Below are 27,678 nucleotides of genomic sequence, written 5' to 3' on the forward strand. Positions count from 1 at the left end.
AATCCTCTCGAGCGACATCACTCTTTACAAGCACCAGATTCAACCCCAAGGTTCACTCCTCGTTAGAAGCACTCTCCTCCGGCGAGAAAATGGCAGCCACGCCCACCAGCGTAGAATTATGGGAGGCTGAAATGATGATGACAGTGTGTAGGAGGACGAGGGCCAGCAGGCAGATCTTCAGTCGCCCGCTGCACAGTCTCGGGGTGGCAGCGGAGGTGACCGAGGCCCCCTCGGGCTGGCAGGAAGAAGCAGTCCTTTTTAGTGTCCCGCCTGAAGGGTTGTCCATTTTGGAGTCCCATCGGACGTCGCAGCACTCCGCCTCACTGTCTGATAGATGATCTCCCAAGAGCCCTGAGGAAGAGATGACACAGGAGAAAAATGCTGACTTTTTCCTGCCGTACAGCATGGATCTATTAATAAACAGAGTCATGGTGGTTTGGTTTGCTGATACCAATAAAAATCATGGGCTGTCATATCATGGGACGCTAAAGCCAGGCTAGCTTTTGATAACCATCAACCACTGACAATTACAATTATGAGGTAATGGTAAATATAGTTATCATCACTGGCAGGCTACTCAGCATGAGACCTACAAAAAAATATGACGTGTTTAAATCTGGTTGACTTCTCTCAGAAGGGTTACACCTCTTTAAATCTTCTTAAAATCAAATTTTTTAATCCTAAAAGATTGTATTAGTCCACAGTTGACTAATATAATCTCATTTGACATAGACAAGTTTATATTGTCTCATGATGTGTGCATATTATGAATAACTGCGTAATGTGAGCCAGCAAGAGGCCAATATCAGCCTGACAAATAACCAAACTCATACTGTATATTTATATTCCTACACAGCTCATTTTTAGGATATATTTAAGGATTAAATGGAAGTAGGGCATCTGAATTAAGTCGAAAAACTGCTGCAGCACAGTTAAAAACAGCATTTGTTCAAAACATCACTCTTATTTGCATTGAATGTTTTAATTGCAGCACAGGGAAGTTATCTCATCAATGTTAACCCTTTTTTTTGGACATCATTCAGCTCTGTCGATACATCACTGGACCTCAGTTTGTAGCTGTGATCGCGACACGGAGGACCAGACACAGTGACCCTTAGCTGAACTCAAATTAAAGTCCACGACCACACACAGGGTGACGCATCGCTGCATCAGTTGATGACTCTGGAAGTCTTAACTTGCCAGGGTGTAAAAGGAGCTGTCACTGCACTTATCTGCAAAGGGAAAACCTCACTTAGCTCTCACCGAAGGAGAGCAGTCGAGGGATAATGACAGCAGATTTAGGAATGGCTGACGTGGCATGAATAAAACTTATTTCTTGACTAAAAACTCATCAGGAATTGAGAAAAATCCCCAAAACTCTTTAATGAACACATTAAAAATTGCCACAATGGTAGACTAGATACGTTTTTGACATCTCCTGACTCCTCTGTTTGTTTTGTTGCTCAATTGAGGGTGAAACTTTCACTTTTATCATTCTTATTAGGGCCTGTATGAAAATTATTGGGAAGAATTTTATATTTCAGTTTTTGAAAAAGCAAAATCTTTCCCTATGTTTTCTTTGTGCCCCTCCTTGACGGAGACAATCGCCCGGATCCGCACCAAAAGTTACCAGGGTCTTTTCTGGACCTGGACACATCCTCCATCCAAGTTGTGTGGAAGTCTGTTCAGTAGTTTCTGTGTAATCCTGCTGACAAACCAACCAGCCAACAAATAAACAAGCAAACAGACTTGTTGGCGGAGGTAATTATGAATTTGGGTTAACATTTAAAAAACCTCCCATCCTTTATTTTCTTCCCCACTATTAAGTTTTCTATTGTCCCTTAGCTCCTAAAATTTCAGTGCTTTCTCATAATTGCCAGCACAGGTCCTCCCTGAGCAGAGGCAACACCAGCCAGAATAAATAACAAACACCAGAGTGGCTGTGGAGGGCCATTCAGATGAGGCTGTAGTGTTGCTCAGCTCTTCCAGATAACTTGTTTGTTGGCATAAAGCCTGCATTCAGTCCTCTGAGGTAGAGTCCTTGGTGAGTACTACTGTATAAATTGCAGTAAATATTGAGAGACAGGCCAAATTCAATTCATCAATGCATTGTTAAAACGTCCTTGTCAGAGCTCGGCTGTGCTCAGAAACACCACTAGATGTCATCAGAAAGCCTTCAGAAACACCTCGCTGTTTTCCTGGAGGAATACCATCCAGTAAGTAAGAGGCACACACTGTGCATGAATTAATACTGTGCGATCATTTATCAAATGTCGTTCACTAACATAAATTAAATTAGGAGGGTTTCTCTGAGGCGGTAGAGAACGCAAGGCCGCACAAACACCCACACATGCAAACACACGGCTGCTGCTGCTGCTGCTGCTGTAAACAGGAAGTAACATCGGACGGTGAACGGTGTTAACCTGTGCAGATGAAGCTGGGGCTGCCGCCGTGGATCAGGTCGTCGTTGTCGGGCAGGATGAACGGACAGCTTTGCTGGACCTCCAGGCAGTACTGGTGGCACGGTACCCTCTTCTGACAGGACTGCTGGGTGGTGGGGAAATACTGAGCGCACAGCCAGGGCTTATAGGCCGTCTGAGGAGGAGGAAGAAGAAGAGATGACATTAATAGATGCTGGTTCATGATCCACTTGAGGATTGGTGACAGTTGTTTGGCTCCCTCTGTTATTAGCAGATCTATACAAGAGTCATTCGTCCATTTGTCACCAACATCTTGTCCTGTAAAGTAATTACCTGTGTACTTAATATTTATACTGTTCCAAAAAGTACCGCCAATACTTCATGTATTAATGACAGCTCAGGAGATTTTAGTCAAGGTTGGTCTGCTCGCAGGGACGCTGGATCAATGTTAATGCAGAGCATTCACTAACAGAAAGTAAACCATGCCAAATGCAATGAAACTATTTGCTTATTTATGGGATATGGATTATGAAAGACTTCTGCAGCAGTTAGAGGATGTAGAAATTTTCACAATAACTTTTACTGTTATAGAAGATAAAGGCACACTAACACCAAACTAGGGCTGCGACTCATGGTAACATCAATTAATCTGCCAGTTATATCCTAAAAATAGTGAAAAATGGCCATCACCGTTCTCAAAGAACGCTCAAAGACAAGCAGCAAATACTCACATATAATAGGCTGGAACTTTTTTGACATATTTCAGGCCAAGGACCCCTGAGCTGATAGAGAGATGGAGCAAGGACCCCCTCCTACATAGTATACTGTATACAATTCTGTTGCAATTTAAAGTGGGTCTACATTAATGTGTAGGGCGGCCTAAACTTTCTCTGGTAAGTTTTGAGGTGGAGGGTATGTCACACTCACAGTCTCCTGCTCAGTACGTGAAAAACACACTGTGACTCACAAGAAAGTCCGTCAAGAACATCACTATCATCACTAACATAACTGTAGTCTGACCCAACACATCTCAGAATTTGAGGTATTGCCTTCAACAACGCCAAGAGTTAAATCACTTCATCCTTCATCAATATATTAAATAAATAAATAAATAGTAGTGTCTCTGAGCCCAAGCATTTCCCTGCAGGACATAAAGTACAATCTCATTTTTATCTAATCTTAGCTTAATCAATTCTTAAAAATCGTTGCTGATTAACTTTCTTCTTAATCAACTAGTGATGTCAGCGCTTCGGCACACAGCTATGGAGTGGGTTGTCAAAACACTCGAGGAGCCTCATTTTTAATTTAGTTTGCTATGTTTATCCAAGTATGACAATGCAATTCAAAAGCAAGTGGCACCAAATACCCTCATCAAACTCAAGTTTCTGTCTTCTTCCAAGTTAAATTTGCTGTAGTTCACTGTGAGGCAGAATGTAATACAAAATGCAGACTTATGTGCATAAGGAGACAGATGGTGACATGTAACAGCCAAAGCCTCCAGGCTTGGAAAGCTTAGCAATACAAAATGAACCAAGGGCAAACCACAGTCTGGATTCATTCTCGTTTTTAGATATTTCTTCATGTGCTTTTTAGTGGGATTAACACCAGAGAAGGGGAATTAAAGCAGGGAGCACAGACAATCCACTGTGCAGGGACTGCAATCGGACTGTTTAGCCAAAATCTTTGCCGACCTGGTGGGATTAAAGGTCATCCCACCAGGGAAAACCAGGGTTTACCAGGGTAAACAGTTGTTTACTTGAATATAGTTTTTTTTTAAAACGTCACAAGCAAAGAGAAACAAAGAGCAACAACCCAAACTTTGGATCAGAAAAAAAGAAGATAAACACTTGATGTGTCAAAAGAACACAAGCAACACAACACAACACAACACAAGCAGAATACATCACTTCCCTGGATGTCTATACTAAAAATGAGTGCCTGATTATCAAAGCTATACTAATACATTATATTTTATCCAGACTATATTGTTCTTTTTAATTATATAAACATAACAAACACAGTGCTTAATATTGATTAAACAATACACTCCACAGGAACTTAAATGACTATGAATAACAACAATAAACCCAAACACACTAACAGACTGAGGTTAGGAGAAGAAAAATAAGACAAAAACTGCAGTGGTTATATAATATGATGTATTAACAACTACTGAACTACTACTTTAACTACCTACATGCTAGCAGGTCTGTCAAGCTGCCCTTAGTCACATTATTGCTCACAACAACACAGCTAACATGCTAATGTTTAACAGGCAGCCTGTGATGTTTAACATGTTCACCATTTTAGATATTATTTTTTTATATAGCATGCTTACACTGGCTAATTAGCAACTAGCAGAGCATATAAGAAGCTGCTGAGTAACAAACTTTTTAATAAATGTGTTTTAGGTTTGTGCTAATTAGCCACATTTGCTAGAGCCACACTGCTAGCATGGCTAAACAGTCGGAAATAACTAATTAAAGCTGCTTCATTAATTCATTGTTATCTTATATATTAATCTATTCTTCATCTGCCACTATTCTGGTTTCTATTTTGATGCAAGCTACAGAAAATCATGACCTTTGCATGTTTTATGCCATTTTAAATGGTAGACTTCTCGTGGTTTTCACCCACATACAGAAGTGAACCAGTGACAAGTCATGCTGCCAAAGCAGTGCCTCAACATGGACAACCCACACAAGGTTACTCTATTGTCAACCTGTTGACTGTGTCTCCTGTAACCGCATGGCAACACAGTATGTCACCTGTCAGTTCAAGGTCTGTTCATCAGATAATAGAGGAAGGAAGTGAGGAAAAAGCACTTAAATGGTCATTTGACTACCTGACACATGGAAGCAAAAGTTGTCAAAATTGTTGAGATTGACTGATTTCACCAAAAAGTTGCTATTTCTTTATAAATTAAAGTTTAAAGGGGCACTATGTAGTTTTGGAGAAGAAATTCAAACTCAAAATAATTTAATATTAACAATAATAATAATAAAAAAATAGGAAATACATTTCCTCTTTGTTGCTAAAGTTTAGCATTTAGCCACCTACAGAAACATCGTCACAAACACGAATCCCATGGAGAAGGTTGTCAGAGAAGACAACACACTGCACACACAGTTAATTATCCCCTGTGTTATTTAACCACAGAGGAGCATCTACGGCTCGGAGGGGCGATAGTTAACTGTCATTGTGGTTTTTAAGTGTCATGGATGTTTGGTTAAATTACACCCAGGACCTCCACCAGGCTAAAACGGTAAATCTTCTCCTCCCTCCTCCAGTGTTCCCAAGCGCTGACGAACCAAACGGGGGTCTGATTTGTTTCCTGTTTAGACCGATACACAAAGATAACAAACACTGCACGGGCAATTATAATAATTATAATAATCTGATTATGGTGATGAGGATGATAATGACGAGAACAGCGTGGACCCAAATGCTTTGTAAAATCAAATATATTCCTGACACGCAGGACTTAATGTTGACAGAGTATGTGTGTGGAAAACACTGTACTGTTGAGGTTAAATCCTCGTACCTGTTTGCCAGGAGATACACTCATTCTTCCAAAAAAATAAAAGGTCATCACTCTGAGGTTTAAGTGCCTCAATGGGAGATCTGTCTCCATTGTTATCCAGGTGATGCTCCTGGTGCAGGCTAAATTATGTTTTTCTGTGGATATTCTGTCATAATAAATGTGTTCATTCAAAACCGTAGTGACTACACCTCTTTGTATGTTAGAGGGTAATTTGGATAAATCACACCGTCAGTTTAATTCCCATGATCCTCTGCTTTTGGCAGCAGCGTTCTCTCCGTCTGCGTGGAGGAGAAACTGGCTCAAGGCCAAAGATGAAATCCCTCAGATCATTGATTACATTTGTGTTTTTAAGAGTTGGTGGTATTCTGTCGGAGTCGGAGGTGTTAAATCCATGACTGAGGATTTTCAGTGTGGCGGCTTCCTGTCTGCGCAAATGGCTGCTGTTTAATTCGCCATGATTTAGCATAAATTCTTGCCAGCGGTGAGATAATCCGTCTAGGGATGCTGCGGCTATCAAAAGAGAGCCAAAACAATACGATCGCAGTCAGACAGGAAATCTGGGTCCTCCTGAAGATGTATGCTGGCAGTTGCCAAGGTAACCGCTTTTTCTGCTTTTCATTAGAGCTCAATGGGTACTGCCCCACTCTCTGTTGGTTTTCTGTTTGTGTGCACACGTTTCAGCGTGCATCCAGCCTCCGTGTGTGTGTGTAAATGTGCGCGTGCGTGTGCTCAGCGTGAAAAGGGAAGCGTATGAGAGCAAATCGAGTTAGTCAGGAAGCAGGCCTGGAGTCTGATTTGATCAGTCTAATGTGTGATCAGTGTGAATGGGAACCTGGCACTCAAAAAGCCTCTGTCGCCATGCAGCTTAGTCTGCTTCAAACAATGTACCGAAGCCCAGAGACACAGACAGGAAAGACACCAAGCTGGTCACCGTTTCCACCGGGGCTTTATGCCTGCAGCTGGTTTCAGCCCCAGCCTGACAATTTGTACACACGCAGCCCTGTAGGTGATGCATCGGCCAACAGAAATGAAATATCAAAGATGAGATCCAGGAGAATGTGCTCCTGGTCCTGTTTCGGACATGTGCGTTAACGTAGAGATGTAAAATATGCCAAAAAGACGTTTTCTGCCAGTGCTTACATGCAAATCTTTTGAAGCCTAAAAATAACATTTAAAAATTAAGATTCAAACACTGACGCTTTGGCAGATAAGTGTCAGCAGCGCTGGCATCTGAATTTCACCACAGTGATTACTATTATATAAGGAGCAGGCTGTAGAACAAGTCATGGACGGCTTCTTCTTTTCTGTAGCATGCAGCCCTAGTACTCCTGGACCGGCTGCAACTACAGACAGAAAATACTGTTCAGAAGCTTATCTAAAACCAAGAAACCTCAGACTTTCATCAAGAATCCAACCTGAACTAAAGTAGATTCATAACAGCGGTGTTAAAGTCAAAGTGAAACTTGAATTCTCCTCACTCTCCTGTAAAGGAACTAGAGTGACACTGCAGCTACTGGATAAAAATGGATAAATGATGTACAATAAATTATATATTTGGAGAAACAGCATCTAAGTTTCAAGCCTTTGGGTTTGTTGTTCTTCTGACAACGATTAACTACCATGGCTGTTAACTACCATGGCTTTTTTTACTGTAATGTTGACTGCTGACTGGAGCTGGAGGGGAAATGTACTTTACTTCATGAATGTAACATTACAGAGAAGAGAAGTGAAAAAGAAGAGAGAGAACCGGAGTCTCTGGTGAGTGCTGAGTTCAATGAGAGTTGACCTCTCAGACACACACCCTCGCTGTACCTTATCTCACTAGCTTATGGCTAATGCAAAGTAAAGTAAGCTGGCTGGTTGCTGTGGATTTTGTGTGAACATGTGAATCCATGGACACGTGGATTTCTCTGGCACAAGTACACAACTCACCAAAATATATAACAGTCTAGTCATTTTAACACATTTTAATGCAGACTTCTGGAAGCTGCTTATACAATGTGCTTCCTCTCTAAAAAGTGGAAGCTAGTTAGCTTAGCCTGAGTGGAACCTTCTAGTACACAGATAGTGGGAGCAAATTAGCCTAGCTTAAGTAGAGGCCGCTAGCACCTGCACTCAGAGGGAGTGTAAGCTACATAACCATAGTCCGAGTTTAAGATAGCTGGTCTTGCTATGTGATGTTAGCACTCATTTCCACTGCACAGTACTTTTAATCCACGCTATCTAAACACCTGCTGAGCCATTCACAGCAACCACCGTAGTCCTGTGACATTACACAGATGGGACAATGTGATGGCACCATCAGCTGACAACCAGAAACACTATATGCGCTAATGAAATCATAAGATGGAACCGAATTTTCATGCACCCAAGTACAATTTTAATTTCAAAGTCAAAATAAACACTGAGGATATATGGTATGTGCTGATTTTTTAAAATGCTGCTACTTTGTGTTTCTGCCTGGAGCATAAAATAACCGACAGTTTGGACAAATGTGCATCTGACGCCTTCAGGGGGGGTTTCTGCCTGTGTGCTGTCATGTAGCATCAATCAATCTGAGAGCGAAAAACATTCTCAAATCAAATAGTGTCTCAACAGGGAGCGTGTGTGTTTGAGCGCGTGTGGTGGTCACACTATCTCATAATGTACTGATGTTACAAACAGCAGGTAGCGAGCTGTACTACATGTAAAAGGATGAGGAGAATTACTGAGCTGTTTAATATAAATTATCAACCACAGAGGGAAAAGTCATGTTTATGATGTAATGAGATGACCCTTGTTTAATTCTACAAAGACTTTCTCTGTGCCTGGCTTCAAGGGGAAACACTGCTCAGCTCAGATGGATAACACACCCCCATGTGACTTTTGTGTTGTAAAAGCGGGTCAGTTTTGGTCATTCCACCAGCATCCAGCAGCTCACAGGCAGCGGCTGTCTCAGGCTGACAGCTCCTGTAAATCTGACGTGCAGAGAAGCTCTTCCTCCATTCTGCATCACCCCAGCGCAGGGCTTCCCCTCTACATCCCCATTCACATGCCTGTCATCTGATACAGAGAGGACTGTGGGAGAGCTTGTCTGCAGACAAGAGGAACCACTGAGCAGCAGAGAAATATAAGAGTTCCCTCAATATTTATTCGGCGAGGAAACGTCAAACTGAAATGACTCCAAAGCAGCAGCCATAACATAAAATGAAATGAGAAAAAACAACTTTCCAAGTCCAATTTAAAACATGTTTTCATCATTTTGATGATTTTGAAAGGATGTTTTCCGCCCCCATCACTCGTTTCTGCACATGTAACTTCAGTAGGAGGGTAGAATCACAGCGTAACACGTGTGTACTTCAACATAAATGTTTTCAACACATAACGTATCATGTCATGAGTTTTTTGACATGTTGGATATAACGTGTTAATAAGTGGGATTTAAAAGGGGATTTTGTAACTTTTGGACACAGCCAGGCTAGCTGTTTCTCATTGCTTCTAGTCGTTATGCTAAGCTAACTGTCTGCCGGTACAAGCTTAATATTTATTCATACAGACGTAAGAGTGGTATCAATCTTCTCATCTAACTCTTGTCAACAAAGATAAGAAGCGTATTTCCCAAATGTAAAACTATTTTTAAGAAGCCCTTCAGCTGAACCCTCATGTAAACCACTGAAGAATAACCAATCTTTTTAAATAAAGAGCATTAAACATTTGAGTTGGAGCTATTCTGGCCTTTAAATGACAACGTTTTAAATGCTTTGAGTAAGATGTGAGTGTTAATTACAAGCCATAATGATGTTTAATGTCTTTACAGTGATGTAGTACCAAAACAACTGTCACAAATTCAGCCAATAAGTGGTCTATCCAGGGACTGTACTCTCCCGAAAACAAGTGCCAAGTTAACTGTACCCATGTTGGTTTAAGCTCCTGGGTATGTAGAAAACTTTAACTCAACACACCACCAAGTATCAACACTCTCTTTCTTCCCATCAGGATGGTGTTGTCGCGCGCACACACGGCAGCTATGAAGTGGAATGACAAAGACGGCTATAAAAAGCATATGAGTCAGCTGCAGAGTGAGATCCCAGTTAGAAGCTGAATGACACAGATCATTACCACTCACACAAATCACAGCCGGGGTAGAACAGGAAGCAGCTCTCACACTACCTGGACTATTTTTAAGATGTGTTTCTTCGTTTGATGGGACTTTTTTCCCCCCTTTGAACCGAAATGTACTGAGTGTGCAAAAAATGTGATTCCTGATACTGAAAAATCTCAATTTAGGATGTTTTCCAGGTGGAACTCAAGATTGGGGTCACGTGGTCCAAACATTGAAAGAGTATTTTCTTATTCTACACACACAACATAAAAGAAACATCATAAAGTCTGACAAAATGTTGTTGACAGGACTTTGATGCACTCACAATTCAAATCTCAGTGGCCGCCTCTGGTCGCTGACGCAACCCTCGGATAATCCAGCCGGACAGGGATGCACACTGGTGTCTGTCTTCCTGCATTGATGTTCCTACTTATTACATCCCATTCCCTGGTGATGTAACGTATCCAGGCGCTGTGTGTGTGCTGCTGGAAAATGACACTCTGAGGCAGAGTGTTCTCATCAAATTAGATGGTTTGCAATTTCAGTGCAACCCTTGTTTGTACGTTCACCGTGTCATCTTCTACCGACCGTGCGCTGTTGAAAACAAAAGGGTAAAAGAGGGGCTGCAGTGGAGGACTACAAGATTTTAAAAATGTCTACTTGTGTCTGTCTGTCAGGCAGACTGACTGACACTCCACACAGAGGATCACAAAGCAGCCCCATAGATCAGAAGGCATTTGAACTTTTCTCCACAAGATGCAGGCACGATAAGAGTCTGACAAGCATCTGCATAAATATGCAGCAACTCACACGCCCATTTAGAGGTTCAGTGTTATCAAAGATGGGTTTTTCCATCATCTATGTGTTGTGCTGTAGAGATATCTGTTGAAGTTAGCATGCTAACCAGCTAGCCCCAACCAGTCCCGGTCCAAAGCTCCCTTGCTAGCAGTGCAAACACCAACACTAACATGGTGCTCTGAGCTCACAATATGGACCACTAGCTGCACTGTTAACGGTCTGAATTTAACAGGTGTCCAATTCTGCACCTTTAATTTACTTATTTGTGCAAATGGCTGAAAACAAATGCTGTTTTAACATTGCTTTTCATACAACTTGGTATATTTTCATATCATTCTTTCACACAGCTGCTCATGATGTATCAGCATAACATAGCAGCAACATAAAGTAGCTAGCTGCCGTGTCAGATCGGCACTGAGTGTTAACGTAAAGACCTGAAGAACCTTTTTTTTGTTTTTTGTGGGTCTGTTTCAACACAAATATTGAAACATACACACTCACAAATGATACCAGTCGTACAATGCAGCCCTGCATCGACCTGTTGAAGATTAACAAAGGCGAACATGATGCAGATTGGCTTTAATCCACGACAGAATGGAGTTATTGGAAGATTTAGATGAAGAAAATCACTGCTGAAACCAGAAGGAGAAGAATTTGGCAGGAACATCCCGCTACTAGAAGGAACGTGTACTGCAATTCTCTAGGTACTGTGCTTCTTTAACACTGTATTATGGCTCAAAATGAGGCCTTTTCTATTTCAGAAGAGTTTGTGATACAGTTTCTACGTAACGCTTCAGTTTGTGTGAAAATCTTCAAAACCAAAGTACCACTCACAACACAGATACACGTTCTGATCTTGTGACATTGATTAGTGCTCCATCAATAGTATTGACAGGCCTCCAGAGGCTTCCAGAAACCCTGAACCTTTTAACTGGAAAATGCACTGTAGAGTACACGGCATTATGGGGTGCCAGAGCTGGATGATCTGGATCCACCTATCAGGACACAAGGCCAAAGATGCCGTCCATTTCCCTGAAGCGTGTTTTGTAGATCAGTTCTGAGAAAACATGATCATGAATGTGTATGGCGGGATTTGTTTTCAGCCTGGTTGAGCACACAGGCGCAGCCGTGAATCTGTTAGATTACAAAACAGGTATGTAACCCCAGTCCCATGTAGCTAGTAAATATTGACTGACAAATAATTAGGGTGTTATAGTACAATGGGATGGGGCCTGAGTTCGTCTAAAAATGGCGCTTTATACCTGTGATAACGGTGATAGTGTTGTAAAATAACTTGGCGGTGCCTCCTATAACTTTTAAGAAGTAAACACAAAATTTGGTACTTCCCCTTTAAAATAAAAGTTCACTTTAACCTGTTAATCACTTATTTATACAGAAAGTATCACCTTTGCAATTACAACACAGGATTTAGTTGAAACAACAAGCCTTATTTATTAAAAGTTACAAATTGGTCATTTGGAAATTAGTTAACTGGTTCACTGTTGACCTTTAAGTATGCACTGATAACAGTATTCAAAACTCATACCATGCTCTGGGAGGCTTGACTCACAAATGACTCCTGATGAACCCAAAGAGAAAAGGTAAAATCAAAATGACCAGGAAAACTCAAGCGTCCACAGCCCACACTCACACACACATTCACACAGGGCTATTACATGTTCGTGAAGCAAAACGTGGCAGGCCCGGTCGAGGCTTGTGAACGTGGAGGCCAAAAACAAATGGCCGCTTCACTGGGTTTAACCAGCATAAACAAAAAGGCACGTGCAAAGTGTCAGAGGTGTACTCACATATTTTTTAACAACATAAACATTTTAATTTCTACATATAAATGAATGAAAATAAGGACCACAGGGCTACAGGTAGATCTATGAATTGGCTTTCCATCTGTTGTGTGAAACAAACCCAATTTCCAGCAGATACGAGATTGTTTCCCAGGTTTGGTTTCATGTTGAGTGGATTAAGCCGTGCTCTGGTCGCAGGATCCCTTTTGGCTCAGTTCCAGCTCTGCAGCTCTCCTCTCCAAAGGTTTAAAGAATTCATTTTCAGCTGTATCAGAGCTCTGGGAGGCTGCTGAATAGGTCAGGGTGGCTCTGCTTTCTCTATCGATGCAGAGGCTGCTGACTGCAGGAGGCCTGACCTGAGCACAGGACATATTGACTGAACAGACCCCACCAGAGATGTCGCTCCACGATAAACACAGAAAGATAAATGCTGAGTGGCTGCTTTGAAGCTTCAACACACAAGAACTGAAACAAACTAGACCGAGCTCAGCTGTACTGTTCATGTTACACATGTTCGTAAGGGAGCTTTACTACCATCAGAGCTCATTCATCCTAAACTGACTTGTTTGAGTTTATCATCAGATTATACTGACACCAACCTAAATTCAGTCCACACATTAGAGAGAGATCAGACCAAACTGATGCAATGAAAATATGGTGCCGAAGTACTCACTAATGCTTTTCTTGATTGATTTGTTTGCACTCGTTTACCTCATCTTTCATTCTGAGGTCACTTTTATCCTCTTTAAGCAACAAAAAAAGATTTTTTCTTGACTTGACAAGACGTCTCTGAGTGTTACTGGAGAAATGTCATTGTCCAACATGGCTACACTCCCTGCCAACAGTAGTAAACGTCCACACACCGCCAAACATCGCATTTGGCTATCCCTGTAGTCTCTCAATGAAGGAAAATGTACATTAGCCTGGTCTTATTTTGTCTATATGTCCAGTAGCTTCTGGTGGCTAACATTAGCTAATGTTATCTAACTTGAGTTAGTGCTGTTTAAGAGACACTTTCATCTTGAGACGTTTTGGAAAGGGTTCATATTAAGTCAATATAATCTTTCTACATTTTCATTAACTCTATTGTGAGGATAACACAGTGAACAATTTGCTGACTTCAGGAAACAATGTATGAGCAGAATGACATCACACACTTTTCAAGGTAAATACTGTAAATGACCATCATTATCAGCCGAGTGTTGGCAGTAATGACGGTGAGGAAAAGAGGAGGAATGGCCGGCCTGAGGGGGGGAGAGCAATCAGCATATAGATTTATTAGGCTGAACGGGAGGCAAAATGTGAGAGGTCACCGCTTGAGTGATGGAGGGCAGATAACTGTGGTCAAGACCCCGATCCTTATGTAACACTGTCAGTGTCAACATTAACCTCAGTAACTGTCTCAGAAAGAGTGAGGGTGTCACTGTTAGCATACAGCTAACTGCCTCTGACTCCAGTTCAGTGAAAGGACTGAGCAGAAGGCGCACACAAACGGTTCGGGCAAGGTATCAACAAACTCACTCATGAGTCTAAAAGCAACAAAGCGTCGACGTAACACTGATCTGTTGGTTCTAAGTTTGGAATAAAAACATGGCTGCGATGTAGAGCTCTGGTATATTATACCTCAGAGCTATCCTGGAGTGTAGGTTTAATATACAAGGACAAAATGGAAGTTTAACAGCCAAGGGGCCTCCCATTCCGCCCACAAGCTCCTGTGATGATACACCCTCCCCCCTCCTCCTCCTCCATCTCCCCCATCTTTGCAGTCAACATCACGGCCTTGAAAGCCAAACTCCTCGAGTCACCGCAGAAGAACTTTTTTTTGATATCTCTGGGACATATTAGAGCTGTTTTGAAAGCTTGTAAATGAGATACAGTCCAGGATCGAGCGGTTTTAACATCTGCTGTTATAACAGAGCTGAACATAGTGTTGAAGAGACGGGCTCTCGGTGTGACAGCTCCTCACAGCACAGCGGAGCAGCTCTCCACTCAGGTGGCCACTTGGCAGATCAGATGTGAGGATTTGGAGGAGAGGTCACGCAGGAGCAACATCAGGACTGTGGGTGTAGCGGATGGCTCTGTTAACTGTTTGACACCCTCGGCCTCTTCTCTACTAAATGGAGCCGCTCTCTCAGACAGATCAGTAGAGCCCTATAGACGGGAGGAACGCTGATAACAGACCATTGTGCAAAAAAATGTCATTTTCACTTTCTGTGATATCTCTGCACGGCAACTACGATACTGTTAGGATTAAAGTAATGGTAATGTGAGGCAACTAAAACACTCACGGTCAGTGAAAGGATGCAAACGCTCGTCTCGTGCATTAAAGCAACATTATGTAACTTAAAAAAACAGCTTCCAAATCACTTTGACGGTGCAGTAACGAGTAATAAAGTAAATGGTGTCTCTGTCTCAGCCACTATATCCTCCTGTTGCTTGTTTCTGCACTAAATAACTTTGTTAAGAAGCATCACAGGGTGCAACACTTAACGCATTACATCACACACAGCATCAACTATCAATGATTTTGGTGAAACTGGATCATATTTTATGTAGATGATGTCCTCCGTCTGCTCTGCCTCAACTCAACTGTGAGTTCCCTGAAAGCAACTTGTAACTGCTGCGTACTTAAGCTACAAGTCACGAAAAGAAATACCCCTTTATTGTAAATCCATTATTGATTGGACACTGCAGCTGATACGACTGATCTGAAACTACGTCACAATTTAACTGCGTGTTTCTAAAAAATGGTCTCTCTACTGCAAGTCCTACAAGAAGGATGCAATAAAGCCTCCTTTCACTCCTTCAGGAGGCAGTATATTATATTATACCATAACTAGAAAGAGAATAATGTTTGAACTGTTTCTGTATGTGATGTATTTTCTTTGCACACTCGCCTTCTGCGCCACCGATTGTTCCTTTTGTTTTCTGTTTATATGTTCACACAGCCTTACAAAAAGTTACAGCTTTTATTGTTCAAAGGTAGGCACCAACTTGAAAGAAAACTCTCCCAGCGTTTGCAATCTTTACATAAAACAAATATAAATTTCTGTCAATCATACATATTATCTGATCAGATCTTTGTTCATCTTGGAGGAATAAATGTGCAATAACTGTCGGGTACACTTTTAGAATAACACTGAATGAGTGATGTTACAATTACAGCGCAAAGAAGAAAAAGTCCTTTGAGAAATTATACGTCAACGATCGCTTTGTTTTCATATCACATCTGCTTATCTCAGGCTGAGTAATGATACACTGCAGAGCCTCCAGCCGGTTCTTACACTTGTACAACAACAAGTATTGTGTGTGCATCTTCAGCCTGATATATCTTCTTCCTCTGTGCCACAGAGCTCCATTGTTGTCCATGCACTATTAAAAACATCAATGAGTCACACTGTTGCACTGGGTGACATGTTCCTTCATTGCCATGAACACACACACACTGTAGTTTATTTTTATCCCACAAACATCATCCCGCTGCCATTAAAACTCACTAGAGCATCAACTGTGTATTAATCCGCAACTGAAAATAGTCCCCAGCAAATGCTCTATATCCACCTGTGAGAGTAATGTTTAATTAAATGACAGTGACCAGCTGTTTTGGGAAATTATTGAGCCCTTTAACCATCAAACATCGACTTCAACACATTTACATCTTCAGTAGGAACTCAGTGCCACAAACAGAGTGGGGGGAAATATTGAGAGACGGACTAACTAATGGAATTTGATGACAATATAGATCTTGCATGCATTATTCAAGGGGACATAATAAAAATGACCTCCCGCTAGTGTTTTGCAAGTCACCCAAACATTGCTCTGCTGTGCAGAACATTTACTGCAGTGGCTAAAGTTGTACCTACAGGCCACATAATTGGTTTGAAAATCTAGCGGTGGAGTAATTAAAACATCCATTACAAAAGGGCATTTAACAACAAAATGTTCCTGAGCATCACAGACATTCAAAACTATACTTAAATATCAAAATCTGAATCATGAGGGCCAATACTTTTCAACCCCCCCCCCTTTTTTATTTGTTGAGAAGACAGTGCTGTTAGGCAAACCGTCGCACTGTGCCCTCATAAACGAGACTCACGTCCAGTGGCTGACAATTCATTTAACAGGACAAAAATCATCCTCAATCATCCTAATGGGCCACACGGAGCTTAACAGAGATTCAAACCTAACCTTTTACCTAGTCCGCTGTATACATGCAGACCTGGTTTAAAGCTTTTACGAAAGGACACATGAAGAGAGGGGTACCTTATTGGGGAATAAGGGGAAGTCGGATAATCCCATTAGTGCCAAGTGGGGAGGAATTTAGATGTGATCATCTGAAGGAAGCACACAGGATATTTGAGTTACCTAGTCATCAGTTTCCATATCTGACACCACTAGATATCGACAATGCTGCCGAGTTCTCCCTGAACAAGGGCACAAAACCTTCACAATGCTCCTGCATTTTCTACATTCCAGGATATAAGAAGGTTAAGGGTAAAAAGGGCGAGAGCATTGCATGGAGAGAGAAAATCGAGTAAAACTAGGGAGATCAGGGGGGTTTAGCATTTAGCCATGCTACAAGCACGTCTGCGACTGACCCGTCCTACCCTGCCTCTGATCCGTGTGAGGAGTTTGCATCTCTAGCTCAGTTGAAACTGAAATTCAAATAGCACATGGCGGCTGGGATATGCATTTAGGCTTATATCTGTCCCTGTAAAAATAATCCATTCAAATACCTATACAGACAATAGGACTGTTAGACTAATTGATGTCATGCCCATAAATGAATGGAGGTATTAGTGTGACCCTTAGGTGTTTCACAGGAAAAAAAAACATCCTGCTTGCAACATCTTCATTTTTTCACAATTACGAAGGCAAAGTAATGAGTGTTTTTACTCTAATTAAATTCTGGTTGTTACATTATTGCATAAACAGGAGAACAGCTTGGCAGCTAAATGCAATTCGTCTCCAGGGAGGTTATAAATGTATGTTTTTTAAGACTGTCATTTTAACACATCTGTGTGTTTGTCTTCTTTCAGGAAACAAACACTTTATACAATAAAAAAACGAAAAAGGGATACTCCACTGTTTTTCTTTTCTTTTCTTTTGGGACATTAACATATATTTCTCAATATATAAATGAGATATATAGAAGTATAAATATGTCCGTTATTCAAAAGAAAAAGTGGCCCAAAAGAAGCTGGTAAGCTTGTCTATTTTGTTCAAACAAGACAAGAAGAGTCTAAAGCCATGCTAGCAGCTCTGTGAGGCTGTACTTAGTTTGTACTTAGCTACAACAGTGTTTCGAGCTAAATGCTAACATCTATAAATATTAATTATAATTATAGCAGCTCTAAAGGGGCTATACGTAAGATTTCTAGTTGAAAACATCCAAAAACGAAGTAAAATAATAAACAGAACGTGTATTTATTGTGTTGCAGACATGTCTAATTAAGTTAGCATGCTAACCAGCTATCCAGCTAGTTCGTCTTGGTCCAAAGCTCTTGCGCTAATGGTGTAAACACCAACACTTCCCTGTTCCCTGAGCTCCCAGTTTGAACCACAAGCTGCATGCAGAGGTGTAATTATTACCATTATTCCATTTTAGTTGAGAATGTCAGCATGCTAACCTTTTCTAATTAGCACTAAACAGAACGTACAAGTGAAGCTGATGTCAATGTCATTATATCAGAGGTATTATTCTATAAATAGAAATTTGAAACTGATGATGCTGCTATGCATGTGTGTACCAAACATCATGGCAATCTTTTTAATAGTTGTTGAGATAAAACAGTCTATACCATGCTGCTAGTTAAAAAATGCATTACAGATAGTCATTAGTTGTGGCCCTGAGCGGTTTACAGCTGAATTCTAACATCAGCTTGCTACCATGCTCACAATGCTAACATGATGATGTTTAGCATGTTTATGTTAACCATGTAATTAGCTGGGCATGTTAGCATGCCTACATTTTCTAACTGGCACAAAGTACAGCTGAGGCTAATGGGAATGTCATTAGTTTTGCAGCTATTCGGTCATAAACCACAGGCAGGAAGTCACCATCATTTCAGTCTGGACAAAAGCGATGGACTGATTAAACAGTGCTGGCTACAAATCAACAGAAAAAATCTAGTTCCCTAATTGAAATCATTCCTGTACACAGAGACAAGGTAGCGTTAATTACAGTCATCACCCTTGATTGACAACATTACTGTAAGACAGAGAAATTACTTCACATGTCACCTATAATGGAAATGCCACAGAGGTTAAATGAAGCCCATTAATGTGCTAACCTGCTTTAACCCCCTCGTGCCTGGTGCGTTTTCCCTCCCTCCTCCAGCCCTGCTGCTATCTCGTGTGATCTGCTCTGCTCTCGGTGCAGCCGTTCACAGTTAAAACAATATGGAAGCGCTGCCGTGCACTGCAGCAGCTAGTGGCCTCCCCTCTCTCCTTCCTGCCTTATTAGCATGCAGCTCAGGGATCTGCCCATTCATAAAAGGCCTGTCGTGGAGTGGGCCAGGCATCTTGAGGGGACAAAACCCTCTCCAAGGTCAGCATTCACAACTGCTGCAGGCAGGCACAATGGCGTAAATCCCACGTGAGCACTTCCGTTTGCGGCTCTCGTGCAGCCTAGACAGGTGAACAATGCAATGCACTGCAACAATCAGTCAGTCATTAATGCACATGAGGCTGTCAGACTGGAGCAGACACACACACACAGTGTCGGCTAATATGAATAATGAATAAAAGGCTAACAAAGGCAGCAATTAGAAGAGGCATGGGTGATCGCAGGACACTCATGCAGAAACCGCAGTAAGACTGTAACATAACTGATTTAGGGATGAGAAAGTCTGTTTATCTATGTGTTGTCAAGTAGGAGGTACTGTGGGATGAGTGAGGGAGAAAAGCAAAGCTACAGTGGGTCCCGTATGAGACTCTTCCACCCAGGGAGCTGTCATAATCCCTGCTGGTTTGATGTACACACACGCAACACTGGAACAACAGGAAGCAGCATATTTTTACCTTTAAAGTTGGCGAACTAAGTCTAACTTGTTAGCAATCATTTGCTTATTTACACATCCGGTAGCTATGAAGCAACATTAGCATTCATTAGCAACATGGCTTACTTTGTCTGTCATTTAGTGCTTTGAGGGTAGTGTGCAAAGGTTTTGACAAGAGCGTCATCACTATTTACATCTATCAGCAGCAGACAAAAGTGAGAATCAACCCAAACAGTAAAGTTTGGGGCCATAAAACTGAAACAATGAGGTGTTAAAATGCTCTGTGAGGCTCATGGGAACTGCAGAATGAGGTCATTAGCAGAAGTACTGACAAAAAGCTGAAGGCTAACGTTACCATGCTACGCAAGTGAGAATGCTAACATGCAGAGGTGTTGTGTTTTTCAACATACTAGTTTAACATGGTAGCATGCTAAACTAACATAGGAGTGTCATTATTTATAAGGGTACCAACCAAATTACATGGGTACAACAGAGTACTGAATGACTTTCAATCAATCAGTACCACATTTCGGTACCTGACGACGCATCTTTAGAGTAACGTCAGCATCTTAATGTCATTAATTAGCTGTTTGGAGAAGTTCTTGTTGGGGATTTTTCACTGAAAGAGTAAAGTACTGAAAAAAGGTAACGTTGGGTACTAAATTACTGGTATCAGAATCAGTTCAAATGTGAAAGATACTCATGATGATCCATTCAATAGTCACTGCGATATTTCAGTCTATATACAATAAACATTTTAAATATGAATTAGCCACAGGCCTGACTGGTTTACAGACTGGTTTTTAAGTGGTACAGGTTGTTACACATCATCGAGACCTTCTTGAGATTTTGTCAGAAGGAAAGATTTGTTCCTCCTAACCTTTTCCCTAAGAGGAAGATGCATTACCGCACACAGCTCCATCTGTGTTGAGACTTTTTTCTCAGGGCCCCCGATCTGAGAACTGATATCCTTGTTGTTACACATCATTTACTGCAGAACTGCAGAACTGTCCATGTTGTAAGGAGGGAGATAACAGATGAAGAGAGTGCAACTTTACACTGGTCTGCCAAAACAAAAACACATACGAGGTCTTGTGGCTCAATCAAACAGGCTCAGATGGTAACATGATGTCTTCACTAAGCTCAGGCACTGCCCTATTTCGGTCGGAGGAGCTGCCCACTATCAAATGAAGGACGAGTGAAAGCGGAGGGCTCGGTGCAAATCAATAGGGATCAACCTCTTGGTATTGCTGCCACCCGTCCCTCTGGCTCAAAACGAGCTCAGATCAATGCAGATGTGTGCGGTTGACAAGGATCTAAAGAGGGAGCACGCTGTGGTCGCTGTCCTCCTTTCCACTCGCACACAACACCGGCTAAGATTAGACTTTCAATTGGACCTGGAGGGTGGGGGAGGAGACGGATTTGTGCACAGACTTGTCAGTGATTGTGTTTTAAAATGATTTTACGTTATAGCAGTGGTAGTAAAAGCAGAAGAATAAGTAGTAGGATTGGTGGTAGTAGTAGTAGCATTAGGAGTAGAGGTCATAGAGGGTCAAAGAGGTAGAAGTAGTAATAAAAGCAGACGCCGTATGACTGGTCCAGGTGTTGAATGTTCTGTCTCCCAAACTCACAAATGGAATTACCAGGGAGGAACAAGACTGCAGACACCTGCGCAGTTGATTCGTTATTCTTGTCAAACAATTTTCTTGTCAAATGAGCGAGTTCTGTGTGTAAAACTGTGGAAGGTTTTCTATCATGCTGTGATCATATCAGGTGGGATGTTTTCTACTTGGAGAGATCCAAGCAGATTCATTTCTGGTGAGAAACACAAACACACTTCATGTTTTGTGTAACGTCCCAGCCAGGGCTGGCTCACGACCCGGGCCCTTGGGCAATATGAGCTGTGGGCTCCTACGGACCATATTCACACGGTGGCCATTCAAAAAATGTTATCATTTTACCAGTTCCCCATTAACAAGCAACTCAAAAGATGACATATAGGGAAAATCTGGAGTGACATCAGGCCATATTACAAGGTGAAAAACTAATGTATAACCCATTAGCTAACAATAGCATTCAACTACTTCCTAGCTAACATTACTGTTGGATTAATTCCTGTGCGTTTCACTTACAGGCTTCAATAAACGTGTCCAAGATGTGCGCTGATATTTAAGAATTCATTTCCACCATTCCTATTATATTGTGTAACACTATCAAATAGTTATTTTAGCTAGAAAGTGGTTAGATGCTAACGTTAGCTGTTGTCTGACTGTAGTAAATTGGGCATTAAATATGTTGTATTAGCTTGAAGTATGGCCTGAAGTCCCTCCAGATTTCTTTACTATCCAACATCTTTTCAGTTGCTGATTAATCAGGAAGCAGTGAAATGATTAAAAAATGGTCAGATTCTCCACGTTTATACATTTTTCAACCTGTAACACAGCAGTACAACCTTTGAGCTTCATCGCGTACAATGCCAGAGGAAAATGGGCGCTCCAAGTCTCTCATACTGCATCTATTAATTAGAAATGTGTAATTTGCTTGAGTTATTTATTTATATGAAAGCACAAGATAAACTGTGAAAGAATAAAGGCTTTAAAACACGATTTTACCGTGATGCCCCCTTACAACATGGGGTCACAAATACTGAAAATAATGCAGGTGATCTAGGCCCTTAGAAATGAATAAAACAGAAACTGCAACCTTGCTCGACACAAAAGGCAATAAAGCAGCATGCTGAATTTTTAAATGCCCTGGAGACCATTTCTCCGTCACATTAAATGTTAATAACTAAAATGACAACAAATTAAGTTAATAAAACATCTTTAGGTATTATTTAATAAAGGTAAACACTCAAAAACTCTGATAATCTGCTTCATCAGGACTGGGTGGGTGTCCAAACTCTGGCAGGAAAGAGTGTGTTCATGCAGGACACCACTGCTTTTACCAAGAAGCTGACTGAGAAACAGCTGCTGGTTTTCTTTTGCTTCTTTTGTTTTTGGACTGTTTAAATGTACAATTTGAAAACTTTACCTTTGACTTCAGGGAACTGTGATGAACATTTTTCACTATTTTCTTACATTTTCCAGACCAAATGATTAATTAGGGAAATAATCATCACGTTTATCGATAACAGAAATAATCAGCGTTGTTTCTTTTTACTTTCAAAAGGGACACTGATTGAATAATAACTGAATTTCTTTGGGTTTTGGGCAGTTGCTCTGACAAAAAAGACATCTGAATGTGTCACGCTGGGCTCGGGGGAAATTGTAATGCATATTTTCATTATTTTCTGACATTTTAGACCAAAGGACTAATATATTATGGAGAAAATAATGGGCGGATTCATCTATAATGAACACAATTGTTAAGTTGCAGCACTAATAACAACCAAACACCATGTTTTTATACTTTTTTTATACTTCTTACGAACTATATAACATGATAACACTTGATGACTGAAAGCAGCCAGATAAACAGTCCTGAGAACCATCATAGTTCCAATTATTTAAATGGATAAGGAAGTATAACCTTTATGCCTGGTATAAAAATGGCTTTTTGGGTTGATACACCTGTGTGAAAAATATCTGTGTGCGCCAACATGATTATTTGAATAGATGATAATAACAGTTGTGCTTTTATACTGCAGACCTCAAGCATAAGGAAGCCCTCCATCAGATAATGCGATGACAGTGTGGAGACCCAAGACAGTTGTTGTGCTTTTCGAGGATTCAGGTTTGTTTTGGCTTCATTGTTTCCTGATAAACTGCTAGTCGAGCCTGACATTTTGGTTCACACACTCGGAATGACAAAAAAAAAATGCTGCTTTCAAGTCGGCATTAGTGGGTCGGCCCAGCTTTAAATGTTTCGAGCCCGGCCCCGTTGTCAAGATGAATGGTGGGTTTTTCACAGAGTCAGATGATGGAGAATCCCATTGTGAGGAACAGCACACCGGCCGTGTCTACTGTGTGATGTTTCACCTCAGGCAAGAGGAATCAAAGTACCACCTGCGGACCACGGGAGCCACTCCTGCACAACAAACGCTGCTCTCCATGTCAAATATCCTCACTTGAAAATGTCAGAGATCTTCCACTGGCTTTGGATGTGAACACTCACTGTACCTGCCTCCGCTGTTCACAATGTAGGGATCTATTTGGTTCATGTTTGTCACGCTTGCCAGCTCAGTTTACACTATAATCTTGCCATATTTACACAGATTCAACATACATCTGTCTGAGCCGGCACACAACTTGGCTTCTCCAAGGCAGGTAGCCATTAACTCAACAAGAGCTCGACATTATCGTTTGAGTCACGCTGCTCTTTCCGTAACGCTGCCGACCACATATACAAGCTGGAACAAACCTATAATCAAGAAGGTGAGAGAGAAGGGTCATTGTTAAAGAAATTATCCGCTTGACTAAATGACTGTTTTCTCTCCAAGTGCCAAGAGGTGAGCTCGGAGGGAGAGGGGGGAAACACCAGCCTGAGACTGGCAGAAGATAAAACATGAAATCATGCGGAGGAAAGCAAAGAATGGCACACGTGGAGGCTTGAGTGAATCAATGGGAGCCTTCCTCAATGCCTGGTACTTGATGGCAAGGACAGGTGCTGATGGCTTGGCTATTTATCAAGAAAAAGGCTGAACCCAGACCATTGCCATCACCCTGGGGAACATGATTGCATATTCTAAAGCTGGCATCTGCCCGGCCTTGAAGTGAGAAGTCGCTTAGGTCAAGCTTCACCTACTCAACACCAGTAAAGGCCTTGGTATGCAGAGAGTGCAGATGGGGTAAAAAGCTTCCAGAAATGAAATATCAGAATTAAAGCTCCAACTATTGATTATTTTTAACGCTGGTTGATAGATTATTTTCTCCAATAAAGGTATAATTTACAGAATATACCAGCATTCAAAGAGTAACCGACAAAACAGCTGCTCTTTGTTAGCTATCCTTGGCTGTTAGCTAATTAGCTCACGGCCCAGTTAGCTGTGGAGCCACTGGCCCTAGAGTATGTCTGGACCAGGACCTCGGATCACAGGGCGACTGGGCACAGCTAAACTGGATTTGGCAGCCTGACGTGAGAGTGAACCTGAGCTGGAAACCAAACTGAGACTGACACAGCCTCGAGGACTAACCGAGGGGCCGGTTGACAACAAGGATACAGTATGGAGGCGATTTACAGCTGCTCTGACCAGGACTTTGAGTTTGAGGAAGAGTCGGACATCAGCAGTGGGCAAAAACGGTGTGTACAGTTGGGATATTGTCACATCTGTGAATTGAGGATTTATTACAACCAAAACTGACGTGATTGTCAAATGACAAACTACGACTGTGTTGGTGAGTTTTATTCAGTTTAAGTCACGTTTAACGGTGAGTTAACAAGGCGATCAAGCTCGTCTTAGTTTAGTAAAGGAAAGAAACTTTATTTCAGAAAGTGTACGGTTGTATTTATCTGTCTATTAAGGAAAATAGAAGTAAGAGTATCTGATTTCTCAACACTTTGTGAGTTTATTTTGTTTATTTATTAAGCAAACAGCTGGCACACGAGACAGGATGGGCTGGGGCTAGCTGTTTCACATGCTAACTTCAGTAAACAGCTCTGCAAAACAATACATAAACAACTTTAACCTGACGTCAACACTGTTGTTTCCTCACACTCTCCACAAAAGAAAAAGACACTAACAAACGGTGCCCAAGTTGACGCCTTTAATGTGCTTATTGTGTTGGACCAAAATTCAAAGATATATAGTTTTCTATTCATATATGACGAAGAAAAGCAGCAAAATTCAGATAATTTTTCTTATTTTTGCTTGAAAAATCACTGAAATGATTCATCAATTAACAAAAAAGTGTATTTTTCTGACGCTTATTCATTAATTGTTTCAGCTTCATCCACAGAACAATCTGAACCATATGGACTGCTATAAAAACTTGGAAATATGTCCTTCAGATCCGTGCAGCAAAGCTTTAAACTGTTATTTTAAGACTGTAAAACCCCCGCTTCATGTTTGGGTGTACGATAAATTAAAGCGCAGCAGTCTCCAGCTCCATTGTGTACACAAAGAGTGTGTGTGAGTGTTTATACAAGTAAGGACTAGTGGGGGTCTACAAACATGTGAATGCTGGATTTATCTTGCTTAAAAAAGGCTGTGTTGTCTTTGTTAGGATTAAAACTGCACAGACAATATAAAGGAAAGTGAATCACTGTTTGATGAACACACACTCTCTCTCACACACACACTCTCAAGGGACTCGGTTAGTCTTTTTTTGTGTTTCCCCTCCTCTAAATTTAAACAAGGCCCAGCTCACATGTATGTGGGTCTATCTGAAGCTCAATGCATTTGTATAAGCAGGCAGATGGCCTTATTAGATTCGCGTTCTTGACGCCTTTGCATGTGTCTCTGCCACTGGTTGGCTGAATGGAGGCCATCTGGGATTGGCCAGGAGCTTCTGTGAATGGAGCCGGTGGAGCGCCATTCAGCACCGCGGACAGCTCCGCGGCGGCGCGGTGCTGAGCGCAGCTGCGGCGGCACACGGCGCCTCGTTTCCCGGACACCCACTACAGCCTCTGTGACCCTGCTCGCTCTGTTATTAGCTTGTAAACAGTGCACCGGCTATCAAACAGCGAAGCCCGGGGCCTGAAGCTAAAACGAGGCCTGTGTGCGGGCCTAGGTAATGAGCAAACACACACAAAAAAAGCCTTCCACCACATTAGGCGGGGAAACCACCTCTTGACATTAATGAAACGCTCTCGATATGGAGTGGGCGGCCATGATGAACACCTGGCGGACTGCGACAGCACACACAGGACGGACACACGGGCTCTCAAGAGTTGTTTGCTTATGCCTGCAGCCTCCTTCCTGCTCATTAAACTGTTATGAACGGGTGGCTGTAAAAAAAAAAAAAAAAAGAAAGAAAGAAAGAAAGAAAAAAGCTGAGCCACTTCCAACAAGCCTTATCGAGGGTTATCGAAGGCTGATCAGGCGGATTACGAGCTGGAAGAAGCGCCGGGGCGGTGCTCAATGTCAAAGGAGGGAGCGTGGAGTGAAAAAAAAAAAAAACACACACACACACACGAGCAGGGCCTCCATCTGCACATTAGCATGGGGCCTAAACACAATGAGGAGATGAATGAACATGAGGCCCGGAGCCGGGAGTCTCCTTGAATCTGTCATCCGTCTCCATGGCGACAGGAGGAGGAGGAGGAGGAGGACCAAAACTGGCATCTATCCGGGCCCAAATCAACAGATGGCCACCACATCACCCACCACCACCACCACCACCACCCCCCTCCATCCCTTTTGCATCCTACCTTGCACTGCTCCATGCACGTCCTCACTGAATATTCCCCCGGCTCATATTTCTGAGTCAGGAGCTCAAAGTCCTCGTATTTCTCCTGGGCGTGCTGGTCGTAGCGCTGGTACGCCTGGACGCACAGGATGCATCTGGAGGTGTCGCCATCGCCGAGCACGTCGAGGCTGCAGTTCAAATTGTCCGGACTTGTCGACCCGTAAAACAAATCCAGCAGAGAGTAGGAGTTACAAAAGGAAAGGTACAAATCGCTCATATTTACAGCCCGCGTCCCCTCTTTGTCGGAAAGGCCCTCGCACAAAAGGTCGGCATCTGCGTAAGCAAAGCAGTCTTTAGACAAACTATCCTGGTGGCAAGTTTCAAGCCGCCACAAATGTTTGGTAGAGTTTCCTATAAAAATAGCATATGGGTTTCCGCTGAGGCTGCTGTGTGCTGAGTGGGTCTGGGGTGAGAGGAGGTTGGAGGATGCGATCTTGACCCGGGTCCGGGCCAGTTTGGCCTCGGCGCAGAACCACAGGTGATCAGAGAGGAGGATGGTTAAGAACAAGAGGGATGCCAAGGACAGTCGCCATCTCTGCGCCCTCTCTGAGTCGGTGAATGGCTTTTGGTTGTCGCGGGGGGGCTCTAGCCAGATTTGGAAGCCGTCGTCATCTTCTTGCTGCCAACACGTCCCAGCACCCCTGGTCATATTTTGGGAACCGGCCGACTCCACCGTGGGGGCT

General features: G+C 42.1%; 1 protein-coding gene across 1 annotated transcript; it reads right to left on the reverse strand.

The window, feature by feature from the left end:
• LOC140992388 (NALCN channel auxiliary factor 1-like) lies at positions 1-27,644 on the reverse strand. Its single transcript, XM_073462700.1, has 3 exons — positions 26,958-27,644; positions 2,424-2,595; positions 1-351 (listed from the first exon to the last, which is right to left on the reverse strand). The coding sequence occupies exons 1-3, from the start codon at positions 27,642-27,644 to the stop codon at positions 53-55; spliced, it is 1,158 nt and encodes a 385-aa protein (XP_073318801.1). The 3' UTR covers positions 1-52.
• Between the last annotated feature and the right edge of the window lie 34 nt (positions 27,645-27,678).

This window comes from Pagrus major, chromosome 24 (genome assembly GCF_040436345.1).
Source record: "Pagrus major chromosome 24, Pma_NU_1.0".
Classification (NCBI taxonomy): domain Eukaryota; kingdom Metazoa; phylum Chordata; class Actinopteri; order Spariformes; family Sparidae; genus Pagrus; species Pagrus major.